This window comes from Benincasa hispida, chromosome 2, assembly GCF_027475165.1.
Source record: "Benincasa hispida cultivar pf3 chromosome 2, pf3_genome.v1.1, whole genome shotgun sequence".
Taxonomy (NCBI): Eukaryota; Viridiplantae; Streptophyta; class Magnoliopsida; order Cucurbitales; family Cucurbitaceae; genus Benincasa; species Benincasa hispida.
This window is the reverse complement of record NC_143479.1, coordinates 17,067,879-17,086,929: the sequence shown is the minus strand read 5'-3', so window position 1 is coordinate 17,086,929 and position 19,051 is coordinate 17,067,879. Positions and strand designations below refer to the sequence as shown.

General features: G+C 34.1%; 1 protein-coding gene and 1 pseudogene across 1 annotated transcript; both read right to left on the bottom strand.

Annotated features, from left to right (window-relative positions):
- Nucleotides 1-401: 401 nt before the first annotated feature.
- On the bottom strand, nt 402-2,599 carry LOC120070983 (putative xyloglucan endotransglucosylase/hydrolase protein 23; annotated as a pseudogene).
- A 7,756-nt stretch (nt 2,600-10,355) lies between these two features.
- LOC150037692 (uncharacterized) lies at nt 10,356-10,946 on the bottom strand. The gene has a single exon (XM_090310983.1). It carries the CDS (start codon nt 10,944-10,946, stop codon nt 10,356-10,358), a length of 591 nt encoding a protein of 196 aa, XP_090167109.1.
- Between the last annotated feature and the right edge of the window lie 8,105 nt (nt 10,947-19,051).

Below are 19,051 nucleotides of genomic sequence, written 5' to 3'. Positions count from 1 at the left end.
AACTGTTTGAACTTCATTTCATCTATATCATATCAATGTTTCTTTGTTACAGAGGATGGTCGATATTCAGTTACTTGGAGCAACTCTAGGAGCTGCATATTCATTCTCGGAAGTAACTCAAAAAATTGAACGTGGTTTTAATTCACAATCAGCATTGTTTATCATAAAAAAAATATCCTTTATATTACCTTAACCTTTTATAAATGTTTTAAAACTAATCTTTGTATAGAAAGTTTTTAATTTCCAAATCTTGAAATCTAGAACGGTGGCTAGAATTGATGATAATCCAAATTCTCATTCTACTCAAAATGTAGTTTAAAGGAATGTCTTGAATCAATGAAATAATGTAAACACGAGTGGCCACTGGATGACTTCGAAGCTAATAATTGGTTACTTTTCTTTTAGGTGGTAGAGGGCCGAGTGCATTCAGGAGGTAGCCCGTGTGGAAATCTCTTGAAATCAGTGCAGTAATTGTAAATCATGTAATGATCCTGCACCCATTTCAGCCTTTTCTGGTTAGTTGTATCAAGGCCTTGCGAGAACCAATGGTTAGGTGTGGAAGAAGAAGATGAAACTAAAGTGCAAGAAGATGAGGCAGAAGACAAAACACAAGCACTATGGACACTGAAGTTCCTATAGGAGGCTTCAAATGGGGCTTGAGTCCAATCCGTCTTCACAAGCCCACCTCTGGTGGCCCAATTATCAGCATTCCACAAGCTGGACTGTATCCTCATTGGTTGATTCTTTGGAAATGGAACTTCAATTGATTCTGAGTTGTTGAACTGATTGGTGTGCCATCCACCGAGAAACTGAAGCATCAAATACCAAATGAATGTCATTGGTATTGAATTTTGGCAAAATATCAAAACAACAGCTGATCACGAGTGATGAGTTACAAGGACTACAAATATTATTAAATTTAATAATATTATTAATGTAGCTTCATATGCATTATCTACATGTAATTCTCTAATTAAACATTCTAATAAGTGTCCTATTTAATGATAAAATTCTAGAAATTGGTTTTGTCTCCACCAAATGGTTATTGGGCCCGACATGGTGTCTCGGATCCATTTTTTGTGTGCGAACTTTTCGACAGGCGAAAATTTGAAAATAGACTCAGGAATTCAGAACGATGAGAAAAAGTCGTGCACCAGATGGTTTTGAGAACGGAGCTCGTTTGGTGCCCAAACGATTATCGGGCCTGACAGGGTGCCCCAGGGCCCAATTTTTGTGCGCAAACTTTCTGGCGGGCAAAAATTTGAAAACGAATCCAGGAGTTTAGAACGATGAGAAAAAGCCATGCGCCAGACGATTTTGGGAACGGAACTTGTTTGGTGCCCGAACAGCTACCGGGGCACACATTATCAAGTTTTAAAAAAAAGATAAAGAGAGAGAAAAACAATCCCTCACACGATCATTATATTGAATCAAGATATGTTATTCTAACTCATGCTATTGTGAAAATTATCTAGTTCAAAGATCTTGACTTTTACTATTTTATACAATATTAGAGTTTTATTGTATAATCATGCAAGTTAAAACTTACACCTATGTCTTTGGTATATTAATACAGTGCCACGAATGACATAATGCTTTGAAAATGATCTAGGGAGAGATATTTGTGTAATTGTAATAATTTTTCACATAATAAAATATTTTTGATAAGTGTTTCTTTTTCCAAGTTAATTTTTTTATACGTTAATTCTTGTGTTTTCGGTTTGATTCTTTAAAATTAATTTTTAGAGTAGTGGTAGTGAGATATATTTCACTGGGAATGAATTTTTTTTAATAAAAACCGAAAAGAAGAAGAATGGTTGGTGTAGTGCTTACATAATTCGTTGGAGGTTCCAAAGAATGGAATATGTGTGGAAATCTGCGGTGGGATCGAACCAAAGATAGAATTGTTGTTCTTTGTTGCCTTTGCCTTGGCTGTAAACATTGGTGTGAAGAATGTAAGGTTGGCCAGTTAGATTACCCAAAAACTCAAAATCAATCTCATCCCACATGGACCCTTTTGAGGAAAGCTGCAAATAGTAACAAGAACAATCACAACCCTTCAGCAAATTTAAGAAAAATTGAAAGAATAGGGAAGAGGAGAGTGAATTTACATAGTAGGCAGTGACAGTGCCAGCAGAGTTACGAGGGACAAGCTTCAGCTGCATATCAAATTTACCAAACAGATACTCACTTTTGGAGTGAAAGCCAGAGCCAGAGGCCTTGTCGAGGGAGAGTGTCAAAAGCTCACCATTTTGAAGGATGTTGGCTCGGCCATCTCCCCATGTGATATCGAAGTCTTGGTAGAAGTTAGCAGCAGAGGGAAGCATGAGAAAGGTCAAATTCAGAAGAAGAGAAATTAGAAAATTGAGCAAGAAAGACGGCGTCATGATGAAGGAGGAATGAAGTAAGGATTAGAGTCGGGAGATGGGGATTTTATTATTTGGGAATTTGGAGGTGAAAACGATGAAGAATTGTGGGGAATTGGGAAAGAAGGAGGAGTAAAATGGTGGGTGGAAACAGAGCATTGGGAAGAGATGAAGAAGCTGTAAAGGTGGTGCCATAATTTCCAATTCCACTGCAAAACAAAATGATGCAGATTTTGCGACTAAGTATGAAGGTTTACTGCAGATTGCGCCTTCTTTCGCACCAGCTGTAGTGTTAGTCGCACATTCAACATAGTGTTCAAACTCATGTGTCTTCAAGAGCCAAGGTTCTCTGAGCCTATTACGTACAATTAGCCAACCATGCAATGGCAAAAGGATTAGACATCCTCCCATGCTGTGGTGCCGCATTAGGTTAAGAGAATTGGGCGATAATTACTCCTTTCCAACACTAAGTAATCTTAATCATCTTACATTTATTGCTTAACGATGGATAATCATATTTCTAAGAAGTACTAAATACAACTTAGTATAAAGTAATAATGTTTACCTATACATTAGTTAATATATAATATTTTTATCGAGTTTTTTTTTTTTTTTTTCTCTCTTATTGAGACACATTTTTATTTCATGTGATTGATAATGGATATTGCTAAAAAAGAATAGTTCCTACCAAACTTGTGGATTGCCAAGTTTTATGAAGTAAAATAATTATTAGAGAGCCAAGAGGGTCGAGAGGACAACGTCAACACTGTTGCAAGTGACCGATGAAAAATGGGTATAATGTATGTAGCTTAGTGAAGGATTAGTGTCTCAAATGTGTTATCTCTACTGCCCTCGAGCCAAAAACACGTCTGTGGAGCAAAATTTGGAGAAATGATAAAAAAAAATAGCATGTTTTAGGTTTTCAATTACAACTTTTAAAAAATTCATAAAAATAGTTTTTCTCCATCCATTACGGACGAGATCGACCACCGAGAATTAGTTGAAAAATCAACTTTTTTTCAAGATTATTTTGGACATCTGGATTTATTATTATTATTATTTTAATCTTCCCAAATCTTATACAATTTTCAAATTTTCTTCAAATTTGGTTATGTTTACTAAATATTATATTAAATTATTATGTAATTTTTCAAATCTTTAGCATAATTTATGTTTTCACAATTTTATGAATTTCTAAAATTCCAAATGCGTTTTCTAATTATCAAATTAGATTTTTTAAATTGATTCAACATTTTTAAATTTTGGGAAAGATCAAATTTTTCGAAAAGATGGGTAAGATTTGGGATATATATAGAATCTCGGTGTTAATCCTGCCGAGATTCCACTGACAAAAACTCAAAATATGAATTTCCTGTTAATTATGTCCGGGATTTCATCGAGAAAGTTCAAATATATAGAATCTTGGTGTTATTTTGTCCGAGATTAATACTGAAATACACATGATCTTGGTGTATAATCTAGCGAGATTTACCGAGAAAGTCTCAAACAATCGATAAGTTGGAAAAGTTGATTTTTTTAACTAAAATCTCGTGGTTGATCTCGTCCAAGATGGATCGAGAAAACTATTTTTATGAGTTTTCAAAAAAGATACTAATTGTGTAAGGTAAAAATTTAAACGTATTATTTCTGACAATTTTCCCTAAATTTGACTTTATGTCATTTTCAAAAATGCCTAGCTTTTAAATATAGGTTTATGTGTATGACAAATTTTATGAGCTTTTTGCATAGCAAAATACATTTTTGTGGAAGGGAGAATTTGCAAAATTATGTTGGTATCCATTTAGGTTACGATCTGTTCATTGTTAATCATCATGGGTTGAGTTAGTGGTAGTGAGAACACTATTTTTTAAAGAGATTATGATTTGATAATTTGAATTTTTTTATCCATTTTGAAAGATATAAAAAAATGATCCAAATTTTAAAAGACATGTATTTTAACATTGTGTTTATTTCATACAAGCATGAAATTACTTAAATAAACAGTTTTTACTATGTCAAAGTATTGAATTATAAAGACAATTTAAATTTATGACTTTTTTTTTTAAAGAAATTTATGACTTACAATTTAGTATTAGAGAGGTAAAAATGTGTTTAAATTATTATGATTAAAAATGCTCAATATGGTTTCCATTCTTCAATTAAATATTCCAAAATATTTATTATAAGGTATTAATGATTCTTATGTGACATCTTCTTTAGGTATATAGACAAAAGTAATGAGCTTACCATTCATCATACACAGTATATGAAAATCTTTAATTGGTTGGTTGTATTATAATTAGATTATAGTAGAAGATGGGGAAAATCAAGTAGTTTTTTTTTCCCAAAAGAAACCATTGTTTGATAACTTGTTAATTTTCTCCTTTACTTGAAAGCCTGCCCTAATTTTCATTTTGTTTCTCTCAGCTAACATCCAAATACAGTAAACCTACAATATCAGTCCATTATCTTCCTAACTCTATTTTTGGGACAGCATACTTGAAATTTATTAGCATCAGTTTCTTTTTCGTTTCATGTATGATAATCAAACATTTTTATTACCTTTATAATAGATTATCCACTTTGGTTATACACCCTTATAGCTTTGTTTTTAGTTCACACAAAAAGTTAGTATAATTGAAAAAGAGATAGGATGACTCGTATTCGAAATACGGACATTAAACAGAAAGCATTGACAAGCACTGTAACAACAAGAAAACAAGTAAAGTCAACAAAAGTTATAATCCAGTTCGGCAATAAACTACCTACGTCTGGGGGACAATGTACCTAGGAAAGATAATGATTAACTAATATTAAAGAATTAAGCAATTACAATGTAGTACTTATCTGTAACTCAACAACTACTACAGTGGCTCACGATAGCCCAACTCAGAAGTCACCTTGGCCCCCCTAGATGTGAGACTCCTTTTTAATAGTACTTTGGCTCCACAATATTAAGGCACACAAAAGTTGGTAACTCAATTCGGCGATAAACCACCTATGTCTGGAGGATAATGTACCTAGGAAAGATAATCCACTAATATTAAAGAGTTAATATAGTACTTATCTATAATTCAACGACTACTATAGTGACTCATGTAGAGCCCAACTCACAAGTCACTTACGATCTCCCTAGATGTGAGACTCCCTCTTGTTGGCTTTTTTATTCTTAATCTCAAATTAATTAATTTTAATTAATTAATTAACTAATATTTTGATGATTACTTTTAATTTACTAACAATTTGAGGGTTTTGAAATGTTCATTGCATAGAGCTCGAAATAACGATTCCAATCCAATTTTGGATCACTCAAATCGGGGATCAAAGGAAGAAGATATGGCCGAAAAAGACTTAACGGAAAAATCTCGAGTTGATAATGTGGCAAATTCTATTAATCAAAGTAGACAAATTGAAAGGTACCACTTGGAGTAATGGAGGAGTGATACACGGTGGGTTTTTTTTTTAGAAAAAAATTTGGACTAATTTTAAAAAGAAAATAAATTTAATATTATTTTATGTCTGTGTTTAACGGTTAGTTCTAGACACATGATAGACATTTGTTTTTTTGTCAGGTTTTAAAAGAAATGATTTTAAGAGATATATATTATTATATTATTTTTTGTTTGTGTCTAACGGCTAGTTAAGTTTAGATCTCCATTATTCAATTTTCTTTTACCAATATCCAATGGCCAAAATTAAATGTGGTTGGATCTATTTAAACTCATTTTCTTTCCACAATTTTAACAACAATTTTTACTATTTTCAATCCTCCATAGCTCGTTAAGCCACCATTATTGCTCTCTCTCCAAAGCTTCAAGTTTCTTCTTTTCATCTTCTTCTTGAGAGAGATGTTTTATTTTGTGAGGATTGATTCATTGAGTGCTAAATTTGTAAAATTATTTTTTCTAGAGAGTTTGTCTAGTGTGCTATTTATTTTTCCAAACTATTGTAAGAGTTGTTGTTGATCCCGAAAAATAACCGTTTTAACGATTTGATCCCCCACCGTGGAAAAGATCAGGTTTGTTCTTTTGTCCAGAAAAAGAATATTGTACGGTTCGACTTTAAGTCGTGGAAAGAGTCAAGTTCGTAATGACATACCCGAGAGGAGCTTGGAAAGTGATGTAGGCCGGTTCTGCCGAACCACTATAAAATTCTTTGTGTCAATTTCTCAATCTCTCTTATTTAATTTTGCAATTAATTTGTTATTATATTTTATTGCTTGAAATTAATTGCAATTTTTGTTCTTAAAATTACTTCATATTGGATTATTTTGATTGGTTGTTCTTGAATTTCTATATCCATTATAATTTTGTTATTAAAATTAAATTGGGTGCTTAAAAGCGTTAGTTTTAATTACTTGGTTATTTTGATTTGAATTTATTTGCGTGAATTTATTGTTTATATTACTTGTTAGCAAAAAGTTTGTTAATTTGTTTAATTGGATCCACATTAGGAAAAAGTCTTAATTTGTTTAATTAAACCCTATTCTTCCCCTTCTAATGTTGCCATATCGATCCTACAATTGGTATCAGAGCGATTCCTCTCTTGTTTGTGATAAAAAATTTCATAAATCATTTTAGATCGATACCTATTGTTTGAGTTTCTCACTCCTACAATTGGTATATAGCTCTTCTACGTAAATTATTTTTCAAGTATTATTCTGGTACCTAAAGTATCTTATTAATATTTTGAAAAATTATTTGAAAAAGCTTAATTGCTAGAGCTATGGCAACTTTAGATCATTGTGTTGATAAACCTCCATTCTTTGATGTTAGTAGAAATTATGATGTTTGGAGAAATAGAATGAAAACTTGCTTGCTATGGATTTTAAAATTGTATATGTTTATGAGCATGATTTGTCAAAATTACATTGAATAATGAATTGCTTACTTTTAATGTCAAAGCTAAAAATATCATATATTGTGCATTAGATAGAAAAATATGTTATACAATTTTACATTTTGATTATGCATATAACATTTGGATTTTTCTTGATAATATGTATAGTGTAGAAAATTCTCCTTGTACTACTATGATTTATTTAATGTGAAGGAGAATAGAAATTCTCAAAATCAAGGAAAATTCATAAAGTAGAAAAAGAAAAATGTGACGGATCATCGTTATGCTTAATGACTCATTCGGAAAAAGATTCTGAATATGAAAAAGAAAAAAAATGAGGTAAATAAAAAATCCCCTTCTTATGGTGAATTGTGTTGCAATACATAACTCTTTCTTTTTATTTCTTGTGATAATTTTACAAAAGGGAGCATCCCATAGATATACAACTATGATAGCTAAGTATGGAAAAACTTATAACAGTAAAAAAAATGTACATATGGTAAGAATAAAAATAAATCCTAATTACAAGGAATAAAATCATATGTACAAGGTAGGAGGAGATTTTCCATATTCAACACTCCCCCTCAAGCTGGGCAATATGTGTTGATTAGGTCCAGCTTGGTTTTTAAGTCTTCAAACATATTCTTGAATAGGGCCTTTGTTAGTATGTCAGCAATTTGCCTCTTGGTAAGTATGTAGTTGAGTGAGATGCTTTTGTTTTCAATTTTTTCTTTAATAAAGTGTCGATCAATGTCCAAATGCTTTATGCGATCATGATGAACTGGGTCTTTGGCGATACTAGTAGTAGCTTGATTATCACAGTTTACCTCCATTGGTTCTTCTGATTTGATTTTAAGTTGAGATAGAATGATTTTGAGCCACATTCCTTCACATATTCCTTGAGCTAAAGCTCTTAGTTCTGCTTCGACATTGCTCATGGATACTACATATTGTTTCTTGCTTCGCTAGGTGACTAAATTCCCCCAAACAAAGGTGCAATATCCGGAAGTTGACCTTCTGTCTATTTTTGAGCTTGCCCAATTGACACATGTGAAGATTTTGATGTTTCTTCTCTTAGATTTCTTGAAATATAATCCCTCTCTTGGAGTTCCTTTCAAGTACTTGAGTATTCTGTATACAACTTGTATATTGTCTTCTGTTGGACTGTTCATAAATTGACTTACAAAGCTAACTGCAAAACAGATATCAGGTCTTGTGTGAAGGTAAATCAATTTTCCAACTAGCCTTTGATACTGATCTTTGTTAACCATTTTATGATTGTTTTCTTTGATTATGTGATTGTTTGTGTCAATTAGAGTATTAGCAGGCTTGCATCCAAGCATTCTAGTTTCCTTTAACAGGTCAAGGACATATTTTCTTTGAGAAATGCTCAAGCCTGTTTTTGAGCGGGCCACTTCCATTCCTAGGAAGTATTTAAGGTTGCCTAAGTCTTTTACTTCGAATTCCTTGGGTAAGAGAAATTTTAGATTTATTATTTCTTCTTCATGGTCTCTTGTAAGGATAATGTCATCTACATAGACAATGATAATTGCTATTTTACTCGTGCAAGAATGTTTGACGAAGAGAGTATGGTCAGATTGACATTGTGAGTATCCGTTTTCCTTTACCACTCTTGAGAATTTATCAAACCACGCCCTAGGGGATTGTTTTAGGCCATATAGGGATTTTTTGAGTTTTCATACCTTATTTATGGTTTGAGTAGATTCTACACCGGCCGGTATATCCGTATACACTTTTTCTTCTAAGTCTTCATTAAGGAAGGCATTCTTTATGTCTAATTGGTGAAGAATCCAATCATTATTCACAGCTAAGGAAAAAAGGACACGAATAGTATTTAATTTTTCCACCGAGGCAAATGTTTCTTGATAGTCAATGCTATAGGACTAGGTGAATTCTTTGGTGACGAGTCTAGCTTTGAATCTATCTATTTCTTCATTAGCCTTGTACTTGATGGTGAAGATCCATTTGAATCCTACTGTTTTCTTTCCTGGAGGTAGGTCTGTTATTTCCCATGTGTTGTTCTTTTCCAAGGCTTTTATTTCGTCTAATACAGCTTGCTTCCAATTAATGTCCTTGAGGGCTTCATAGACATTGTTTGGAATGTAAACTTAGAATAGTGTAGTTGTGAATGCTTTAAACTTGGGAGAGAGGTTTGTATTTTGGTATTAGAGAGATTGAGAATCATGGCAAATAGATTCTGGAATATGGAAGTAACTTCAGATTTTTCTTTCATTAAAAACACCCAAGTATGTCTAGTGCGATCATCGATAAATGAAACAAACCATTTAGCTCCTATTATACTCTGAACTCTACTAGGTCCCCAAACATCATTATGCATCATAGAAAAGGGATAAGAGGGTTTATATGCGCTTACCGGATATGAAGATCGAGCCAACTTTGCCATTTCACAAGACTCACATTGAAACACCTGAGAACTTTTATTGAAAATATCTGGAAACATTCGTTTCAAATATAGAAAATTGGGATGTACTAAACGATTATGCCATAACATTATTGTACTATCATAATTGTCTTTAGAAGCAACAAAAGTAGATGTACTAACATAATTATCTTTAGAGACAACAAAATTAGATGTACTAATGCACTATCATAATAATCTTTAGAAATAAAACGAGATTTGCTAAGATCTAACTCCTTGACTTGTGGCTTAACAGCATTTAGTATGTAGAGACCCGAGGTTTCCTTAGCATTGTCAATCATCTTCCCTGAATTCAAATCCTGAAATATGCAATTATGTGAGTAGAAAGTCGCACTGCAATTTTTCATAGACGTTAGTTTGCTTATGGAAAGAAGATTGCATTTAAGATTTGGGACATGCAACACATTCTCTAATTTTAGATACAAACACATTGCCAATTCCCATTACTTTAGAATAAGTACCATCGGTATTCTTTACAGTAATTTGACTGTTATAGTGTGTGTAGTTAGTTAAAAGTGAGATGTCACCTGTCATGTGATCTGACGCACCAGAGTCAATAATCCAAGTACTATAATTTTCTTTGGTTGCATTAAGGGCCCACAGAAAGTTACCTGATTGTGCCATTGTTACTACGCTGGTTTTTTTTTAATAGGTTTCGGTTGGCCGAATAATTTTTAGAGAAGGTCTGACTACTCCTTAGTAAACACATTATATTCAGAGTTGACATCACCTTCTGATGATGTACTTGCTTGATAGGTCTTTCCACGTCTGTCTCCTGCACCTTTGTTGGGTTTCCAATCTGGAGGTTTTCCATGAATATCCCAACACACTTCTTTAGTGTGTCCTGGTTTTTTACAATGTTCACACCATGATCTTGGTTTTCGTTGCCGATTCTCAGTTCTTGTGTAGTTCTGGTTTCGATTGTAACGGTTATCATAAATATTTGTACGTACCTCATTACCAAGGTTTCGAGCAAGTAAGGCTGATCCTTCAGATTTAGAACTTGCAGTCACTCCTAACATTAGTTTCTTCCTACTTTCTTCTCTTCTTACTTCTGCAAACACTTCTCTGATGTTAGGTAATGATTTAATAGCTAAGATTCTACCACGTACCTCATCGAGTTCTTTATTAAGGCCAAGTAGGAATTTGAACACTCGTTTCTTTTCAACTATCTTTTTTAATGTAGCTCCATCTACAGTGCACTCCCACTTATGGCTTTCAAATAGATCCAGTTGTTGCCAAAGGTGAGATAGTTGAGTGAAATAGTGAGTGACTTGCATATCCCCTTATCGTAGCTCATGAATTTTTCCTTCAATTTCAAATGACTCTGCAGTATTTTCTTGGTTAGAATAAGTTTCACGGGCTACTTCCCAAATTTCACTTGCAGTTGAGAAGAGTAAAAATCCTTCACCAATCTCTGTCGTCATGGAGTTGATCAGCCATGACATAACCATATTATTTTCTGATTTCCATGTCTTGTATCTTTGATCAGTTTGGTTTAGGATAGGATTTTTGCTTGACAGGTAGTCTTCCTTTCCTTTTTCACATATGAACATCATGACTGATTGTGCACGATGTAGATAATTCCTTCCATTTAATTTGTGATTAGTGATTGGAAGAATGGTCCCTTCAGTATTGTTAGAATTTATGGATGCCATAGAAAAAATTGATGATTGGCAAAACAAGAAATTAAGGATGAAATAGGGAAAAAAAAGGAAAACTTATAAAAAAAAAAACTCTCCAAACCCGGTTTCAACACTCTAGACCCGGTTTCTATAAAAAAAACTGCTCCAGACCCAGTTTCAATTAGGTTCAAAATGCTCCAGGCCTAGTTTTGTCAAGGAGCTGCTCCAAACCCGAAAATTGCTCCATACCCGACCCGATCAGGTTAACAAAAAACTTACCGACCCGATTAGGTTAAAAGTTGCTTTGTCGTCACGATCCTTCTTAACACGATTCGACCCAGGATATTTATTGCCTCGGTTCAGCAGTCGGTCGCCACTTTGCATCCATGATCAACGGCAACCCACGATTGGAGACGACACTTACGAGAATCAACACCCACGGTCGACAACTTTGAGCGACGATTGACGACTTTCAGTTGATGAACAAGCTTCGTGGTCGTCGGTTGAAGTATGTGTTTTCGGCCGGGAATGCTTCGATTAGTTCCAATTAACTATTTAGATGTGATTTGATGTGTTTTGACCGACCGTTCGTGAGAGTCGAAGTATGAATTTGCTTCGGACGTGAAGGTCCATGGAATCTTATGCACTGCTTCAAGGAAATCGGTATGTTTGAGATTTCAATGTTCTGTTTTTTCTTTTCTAGGGTTTCGGACGTGAAACCTATAGAAAAGATTCAAAGAAATGGCTCTGATACCATGTTGCAATACATAACTCTTTCTTTTTATTTCTTGTGATGATTTTACAAGAGGGAGTACCCCTTATATATACAATTGTGATAGCTAAGTATGGAAAAACTTATAACAGTCAAAAAATGTACATATGGTAAGAATAAAAATAAACCCTAATTACAGGGAATAAAATCATATGTACAAGGTAGGTGGAGATTTTCCATATTCAACAAATTGTGTAATGCTTTTGAAGAGATTCTATTTGATTTAGAAAAAATAGCTCTAGATATATGAAATTATCAAAGAAGTTCAAGACATAGTCTATTGAGAATAAATCTTTGATAGATGAAAATTATAATTTAAAGAATATGGGCTAAAAACACATTGTTGCATAATTCTTGTTGTGATGAAAAAATGAACGATGAATTTAGATCTTTATCATATAATTTAAAACCCAAAGTGAATGACTTGAGAGATGAAGATGAAAAGCTTAGATATTTCTCTTTAGAATTAAGTGATGAAATTGCTAGTTTGAAAAATAGAATTGTTAAGTTGGAAATTAGCAATACTTCTTCAGAAAAAAGAAAAGTTTCTTTTGTGAACAAATTAAATTTCTTGATTGTGATGTTGATGAGAAAAATAATGTTTTGCATATGCTTAAAGAGAAAGAATTGCTTGCTACTAAAGAGCTTGAAATTGCAAAAGAGTCAATTAAAAAGTTGAATAAAAAATTAGATAATATTATCGATATGGATAAACATTTTAATGACAAAAAGGGATTAAACTATGTGAATGGAAATTCTTCATCTAGTTCTAAGACCATTGTTATTAAAACTATCCTTTGTATGTGTAAGACCCTAATACTAAATCCAAGGTGGAAGGTTATTTAGAGAAGGAAAATCTTAAGTAATAAAGATATTGGGGCAAGGGTGAAGGCATTAGTACTAAATTATATCAAAAGGTGGCAAGTGGGCCAACGCATATGGAGGGCTTAAGCACATTGAACGCAAGTGTGCGTGGGAGGATGGAAGCAAGAAGACTTGGGCAATGGCCGTAGGCTTGTATGCAACTAACGCAAGGGCATGCAGACACAGGCAAGGCATTTGTTGGAGGCATGCGTCGAGCGGGCATGCCAAGCACACAGCCCATGCGTCGAGCCCAAGCACACAGCCCATGCGTCGAGCAGGTATGACAAGCGCCCCTGCCTATGCGTTGAGCGGGCATGCCGGATGCCCATCCTATGCGTCAAGCACTATCAAGCCTGTCGAACAGCCATGCATCGATGCCTTACGCCAAACGCACAGTCCATGGGTCGAACGGCCAACCTACGCTACGAGCGCATTATTGAACGGCTATGCATCGAAGAGCCCTGCCGAGCATTAATGCGTCGAGGCATGCCCATGCGGCCAAGCACGCCCATACGCCCGAGCATGCCTATGCGGCCAAGCAAGCGAGCGATGATCAGCGTCTATGCAGCACGTCTATGCGTCGATGGCCAGCGCCTATGCTAAACGCTATGCGTCCATGCCAAGCAAGCCGTGCGGATATACCTAGTGAGCCATGCATCGAGGATAAGCAGCCACCCTATGCATTGGTGATGACTGACTCATGCGATAGCTAAGTGGGATTTCGATGGAAGTGAGATGGCTTGCTATGCGTTGTGGACAAAAGAAAGGTTAGTTGATGGGAAAAAGAATTCCAATGGGAGATCGCAATATTTATGAAATACGTTGATAAGCTTAACAAATTAGATAGATGAACATGTTAAGTATTTAAGTGATTGAGGTGATAAAAGAAGGTTCACACAAAGCTCTAAGCAGGAGGTGGACAAAGGAGATTACATGCAAAAGAGGTCTTAACACCCTAAGTAGAAGGTGGATGAAGGAGGTTGCATGCAAAATAGGGATTTTGGCTGGCAAATTAAGGTGAGAACAACTCAAGGCTGTGCTGGAATAGGCTAAGTGTTGGCAGCTTCAAAAAGGGACAAATGGAAGTTGTGTTGTCACAAGGGGGTGAGTTTGGGATGGCTATAAATAGAGGGGTAGGTAAGAAGAATTCATTCATGGCATCACCAAAATCTCTGTGTTGAAAGCTTATTTAGAGTGTTACGCTTAAGTATTTAGGTTGCCAAATTAATTGAGGTCTGAAAGAGCTAAAGTTGCGTTGGTGAAACATTGAAGCCAGCCCGGACGCACAGCCAGCCAACGCATCCAGCACACAGTGCGCACGCCTTGTGCCTTGCAGTGCTGCGTCCATCCATCAGCGCACCTCGCATGAACGCATCACGCACGCCAGCCCAACGCAGCTGCCACCGTGTGACGCATCACGCATGCCCAACGCAGTAGCCACCGTGTGATGCATCACGCACGCCTAAGGCAGCAGCCCACTGTGCGACACAACACGCCCACCCTGCACACAGTCAAACGCCCAACTACCTGTCACAGTCCAAATAACCTCTAAAGGGGCTAATTTTAGGATTTTGGGCTAAGTTTGGAGTGGGGAAGGTATTCTCAAAGTGGTTTTAGTAGGATTCTTGCTTACGGTGAGGATTATTTAGTTTTATGCATTGATATGTGAATAAATGCATAGGTAAGTACAAGATGCATGCCTATGATGTTATGTTACTTGCCATGATATTGCCTGTGTAATTTCTATAGAAACTAAGATTATACCTGAAACACATAAGTTAGCATGCTTAAAAATGGTACTTGGTGGAAAAAATATAGTCGGCCTCAGTCGGCGGGAAATATAGTCAAGATACCTAAGCATGACTAGCGGGAAAGAATTGTCGATATGCACATTGGCGGGGAAAGCGGGTTATAGGAAAGTTTCCATAAAAAGTTATTATGATTGTTAATATATGCATGATGTGAACATGCCAAGTATAGCATGAGACTGAAAGATAATGCCTCTGATGGCCCCGACATTCTCCTGCATCCCCTGTGTCACAATCGCTCTTTCGGGAGCTTCTCTTAGCGATTGTGTGGTACTTGTTCCCACTCACGAACAAGTCAACCCCCGTTTTAGGGAAAACAATTTTAGAAAACGAGTTTGGAGAAAAAGTTTTCGTAAAGCTTTATAGAGTACTACTTCGGGTATGGGGAAGTGATTATTAGTCTCAAAAAGCCAACTGGCACCCTTACATATGTAAAAGGGCGAGTGGTCACTTATAATGAAAATGTAAAGAAAGCAAGCTAACTAAGCTAATACAATACATGATATGAAAGTATGCTAGAAAGAGGTTGGATCAGGCATATGGCCATGGGCAACAAGCCCTGGACAAGCATGACCGTAATGCCCTGCGACCTGGCTACATCATCCTCACTTGTCTTGAATGCTTCTAAAAGTGAAATTTATCCCCACAAACCAACATGACCGTGATGCCCTGCGACCTGGCTACATCATCCTCACTTGTCTTGAATGCTTCTAAAAGTGAAATTTATCCCCACAAACCAACACGAGTCTTTTCAAGATGCTTTGAGGTCACCTAACATAGGATTGACCCAAGCTAAGCACGCTTAACTTTGAAGTTCTTATGAATGAGCCACCGAAAAGGAAGGTGCACCTTGTTGGTATAGGTAGTAACTTTCAATTCTTTTAAACCTTTATTAACCATACTTTCATGTCCTTAGAATCCCTCTCATTCGGACGTGATATTGGTTCATTCATGTACCCCTCATGAACTCGGGTCGTTACATGATCATGCATAGATTATACTGAAATTGTGATTATGTGATTAACTTCCCAAAAATATGTTTTGTAAAGTGATTGTCATTTAAAAAAAAAAAAAAAAAAAAAAAAGAAAAAAAAAAAGAAAAAAAGAAAAAAGCACCACTCACTAGGCTTATTAGCTCACACTTTTCCAAATGTTTTCTTCTATCCCCCCTCAGGTTACAAAGCAGTGCGTTTAGGAAGGATTCTCAGGACTTGGTAATTTCTCAGGGCATGGCTCGGATCATTTAATAGAAGAGTATAAGAAATTGAGCTATATGTATGAAACTTAGATAGATTACTGTAAACATGTTAAGGTTTTTAATAGATAAAGGGGGAAATGTTAAATTAAAATTTTGTCTTGGAATGCTACTAGTATATCATCATGCCCTATTCCAAGTCCCAGGTTTGGGAGGGGGTGTGACAGTATGTCTCATAATTCTTTATCCAACGTGCTTAATTTTCTTAAATAAAAAAATGCGCATAGACAAAATCATGTTAGACCAAAAATTGCTCATAATGTGAATTTTATATCTAAGCATGAAAAAGGTAGATCCATGCATGAAAAAAATCAAATTTGTGCTCACTAACATTGAAGGACTCAAGAAATGGGTATCAAAATCTTTGGTTGAGCTTTCATTATAGGTGTGATTCAAGAAGCAATTGTTGTTTGGATTTTATTTGAGTAATTAATTTAAATTGGAGCAACTTTTATGACTTGTTTGAATCCAACAAAAGAAATGACATATTTGTTGACTTTATATGTTTTATTGAATTGTTGAGATAAGTATTTATATTGGTTTCTTTTGTGAAAAATTAATTTATTGAATGAGTTTGGAATGTTTGAAATTATGAATTGCATTGATTATGGGATTTAATGCCATGAGTAATCTTTGTTTTTACTATATAGCATTTGTCTTTACTGGTTATTATTTGGCTTTTTGGTCAATTAGACGTTTTCTCTATCCTTGTGTTTTTCTTAAAAAGTTTTGAGCTAAAAGGATATTGAGTTTGAAATATGTTGATTATCTTTTGGATGAAATTGATTAGAGTTTTTATTAAATGTCTTTTGAGCATGAAGTTATGCATATTCGATGGTTTACATTGTTGAATGAAAATTATTTTGAGTATTTTATTTGTCCTATGTTAAAAAGAATTGATCATTGTTGCAATGTTATTTGGAAGGGTTGTTAAATTCCTTTTCATAAAGGGAGTATTTGAATTGATTTATTTTCTTGATCCCCGTTAGCATTTTGTTCAAAATTAATATAAATATATTTGTTATATTATACCATGCTTATATTTGATTGGTATTGCTCTCTTTGTGGCATAATAGGTGATAATGTTGATTTTCTATTATTTGGTATCATTTATTTTTGAACAATTGGTGTTTATTTTATAATATTTGATATTTTGATATCTTAATTTCTTGAATTTACATGGATGATTCTATCTCCTTGGTAATTATTGATTTTTTTTTATTAAAAGGAGAATGCTTAATTTTAATGAGAGCTATACACTTTCGTATATGAATTTCATATATTGGATGATGTTGATTCTCCATATTTCTTTATTATTGTGTACCTCTCTTATGCATGTTATTTATCCTTTTAGGGAGAGTTATTGTCTTTGAACTAAAAATTTGTTCTGAAATTTTATTCGATATTTTTACCCTTTAGATGATATTTGTTATTTTTTTTTTTTTTTTTTTTTGTCTCTTATTAAGGATGAGTGTTCAATTGATTTCAAATGGGTGAGAAATTTTTGAAATTTGTCTTAAATAAAATTAACTTGAGTTTGATTGATTCCTTGTGATGCCTTTAGAATCTACAATATTGTTGCTTATTTTTAGAAAGCATGTTAATAAGAGAAGAAATACAAAATTGTGTGTTCATTGTTTTACCGAAAACTTTCATGTCATTGTCTTTATGTTATTTTTCTTAATTATCTTTTATTATTGATTCCAAAAGGAGGAGAAATAATAAGAAAAATGAAAGCATGTTATTAAATATCTCTGCTACCATTGAATTGAGAATTGTTATTAATGAAATATTCGATGTTTTCAAGTTAGTTGAAGTTATGTATGTATGTTGATTGTGATTTAAGTTCATATTGTACATAATTTGGATTTCATTTTACTGGTGGTGTTTGTCATCATCAAAAGACGAGATTGTTGGTTTTTCTGTCCTTAATCTCAAGTTTTAATTTTAATTAGTTAATTAATATTTTGATGATAACAAAGCTACTTTCAATTTGCTAACACTTTGAGCGATTTGAAGTGTCCATTGCATATAGCTCGAATAACAATTCCAATCCAATTTGGACCACTCAAATTGGAGCTCAAACGAAGAAGATGTGGCCGAAAAAAACTTAACGAAAAAATCTCAAGTAGATGACGTGACAAATTTTATTCATCAAAGTGGACTAATTGAAATGTGTCATTTGGAGCAATGGAGGAGCGATACAACATGATGGGTTTTTTTTTTATTGATTTTAAAAAGAAAATAAATTTAATATTATTTTATGTTTGTGTCTAACTACTAGTTTTGGGCACATGATAGGCACTTGTTTTTGTTGGGTTTTAAATGAAATGATTTTAAAAGATATATATTATTATATTACTTTTTGTTTGTGTCTAATCACTAGTTGAGTTTGAATCTCCACCATTCAATTTTCTTTTACCAATATCCAATTGTCAAAATTAAAGGTGGTTTCCAATATTTTTTTTCCTATTTAAACTCATCTTATTTCCCAAATTTTGACAACAATTTTTATTATTTTCAATCTTCTATAACTCATTAAGCCACCGCTGTTGTTCTCTCTTCAAGCTTCAATTTTCTTTTTTTTTTTTCTCTTCTTCTTGAGAGAGATATTTTATGTTGTGAAGATGGATTCATTGAGTACTACATTTGTAAATCCACTTTTTTAGAGAGTTTATTGAGTGTGCTATTTATTTTTCCAAAGTATTGTAAAGGTTGCTCTTTATCCAAAAAAAAATAGTCATTTTAATAGTTTGATCCTCAATCGTGGAAATGATCGAGTTTGTTCTTTTGTCCAAAAAAAAAAGTTGTACGGTTCAACTCTAAGTCGTGGAAACAGTCAAGTTCGTAGTGACATATTCGAAAGGAACTTGGAAAGTAGATGTATGTTGGTTATGTCGAATCACTATAAAATTCCTCGGTGTCAATTTCTCTATCCCTCTCCTATTTAATTTTTCAACTAATTTGTTATTATATTTTATTGCTTGAAATTAATTGCAATTTTTGTTCATGAAATTAATTGCTCATATTAGATTATTTTGATTGGGTTTTTCTTGAATTT

Bases quoted from the DNA above. Each gene is read 5' to 3' on its own strand.
- LOC150037692 (XM_090310983.1), bottom strand. From the start codon at position 10,946: ATGCAAGTCACTCACTATTTCACTCAACTATCTCACCTTTGGCAACAA.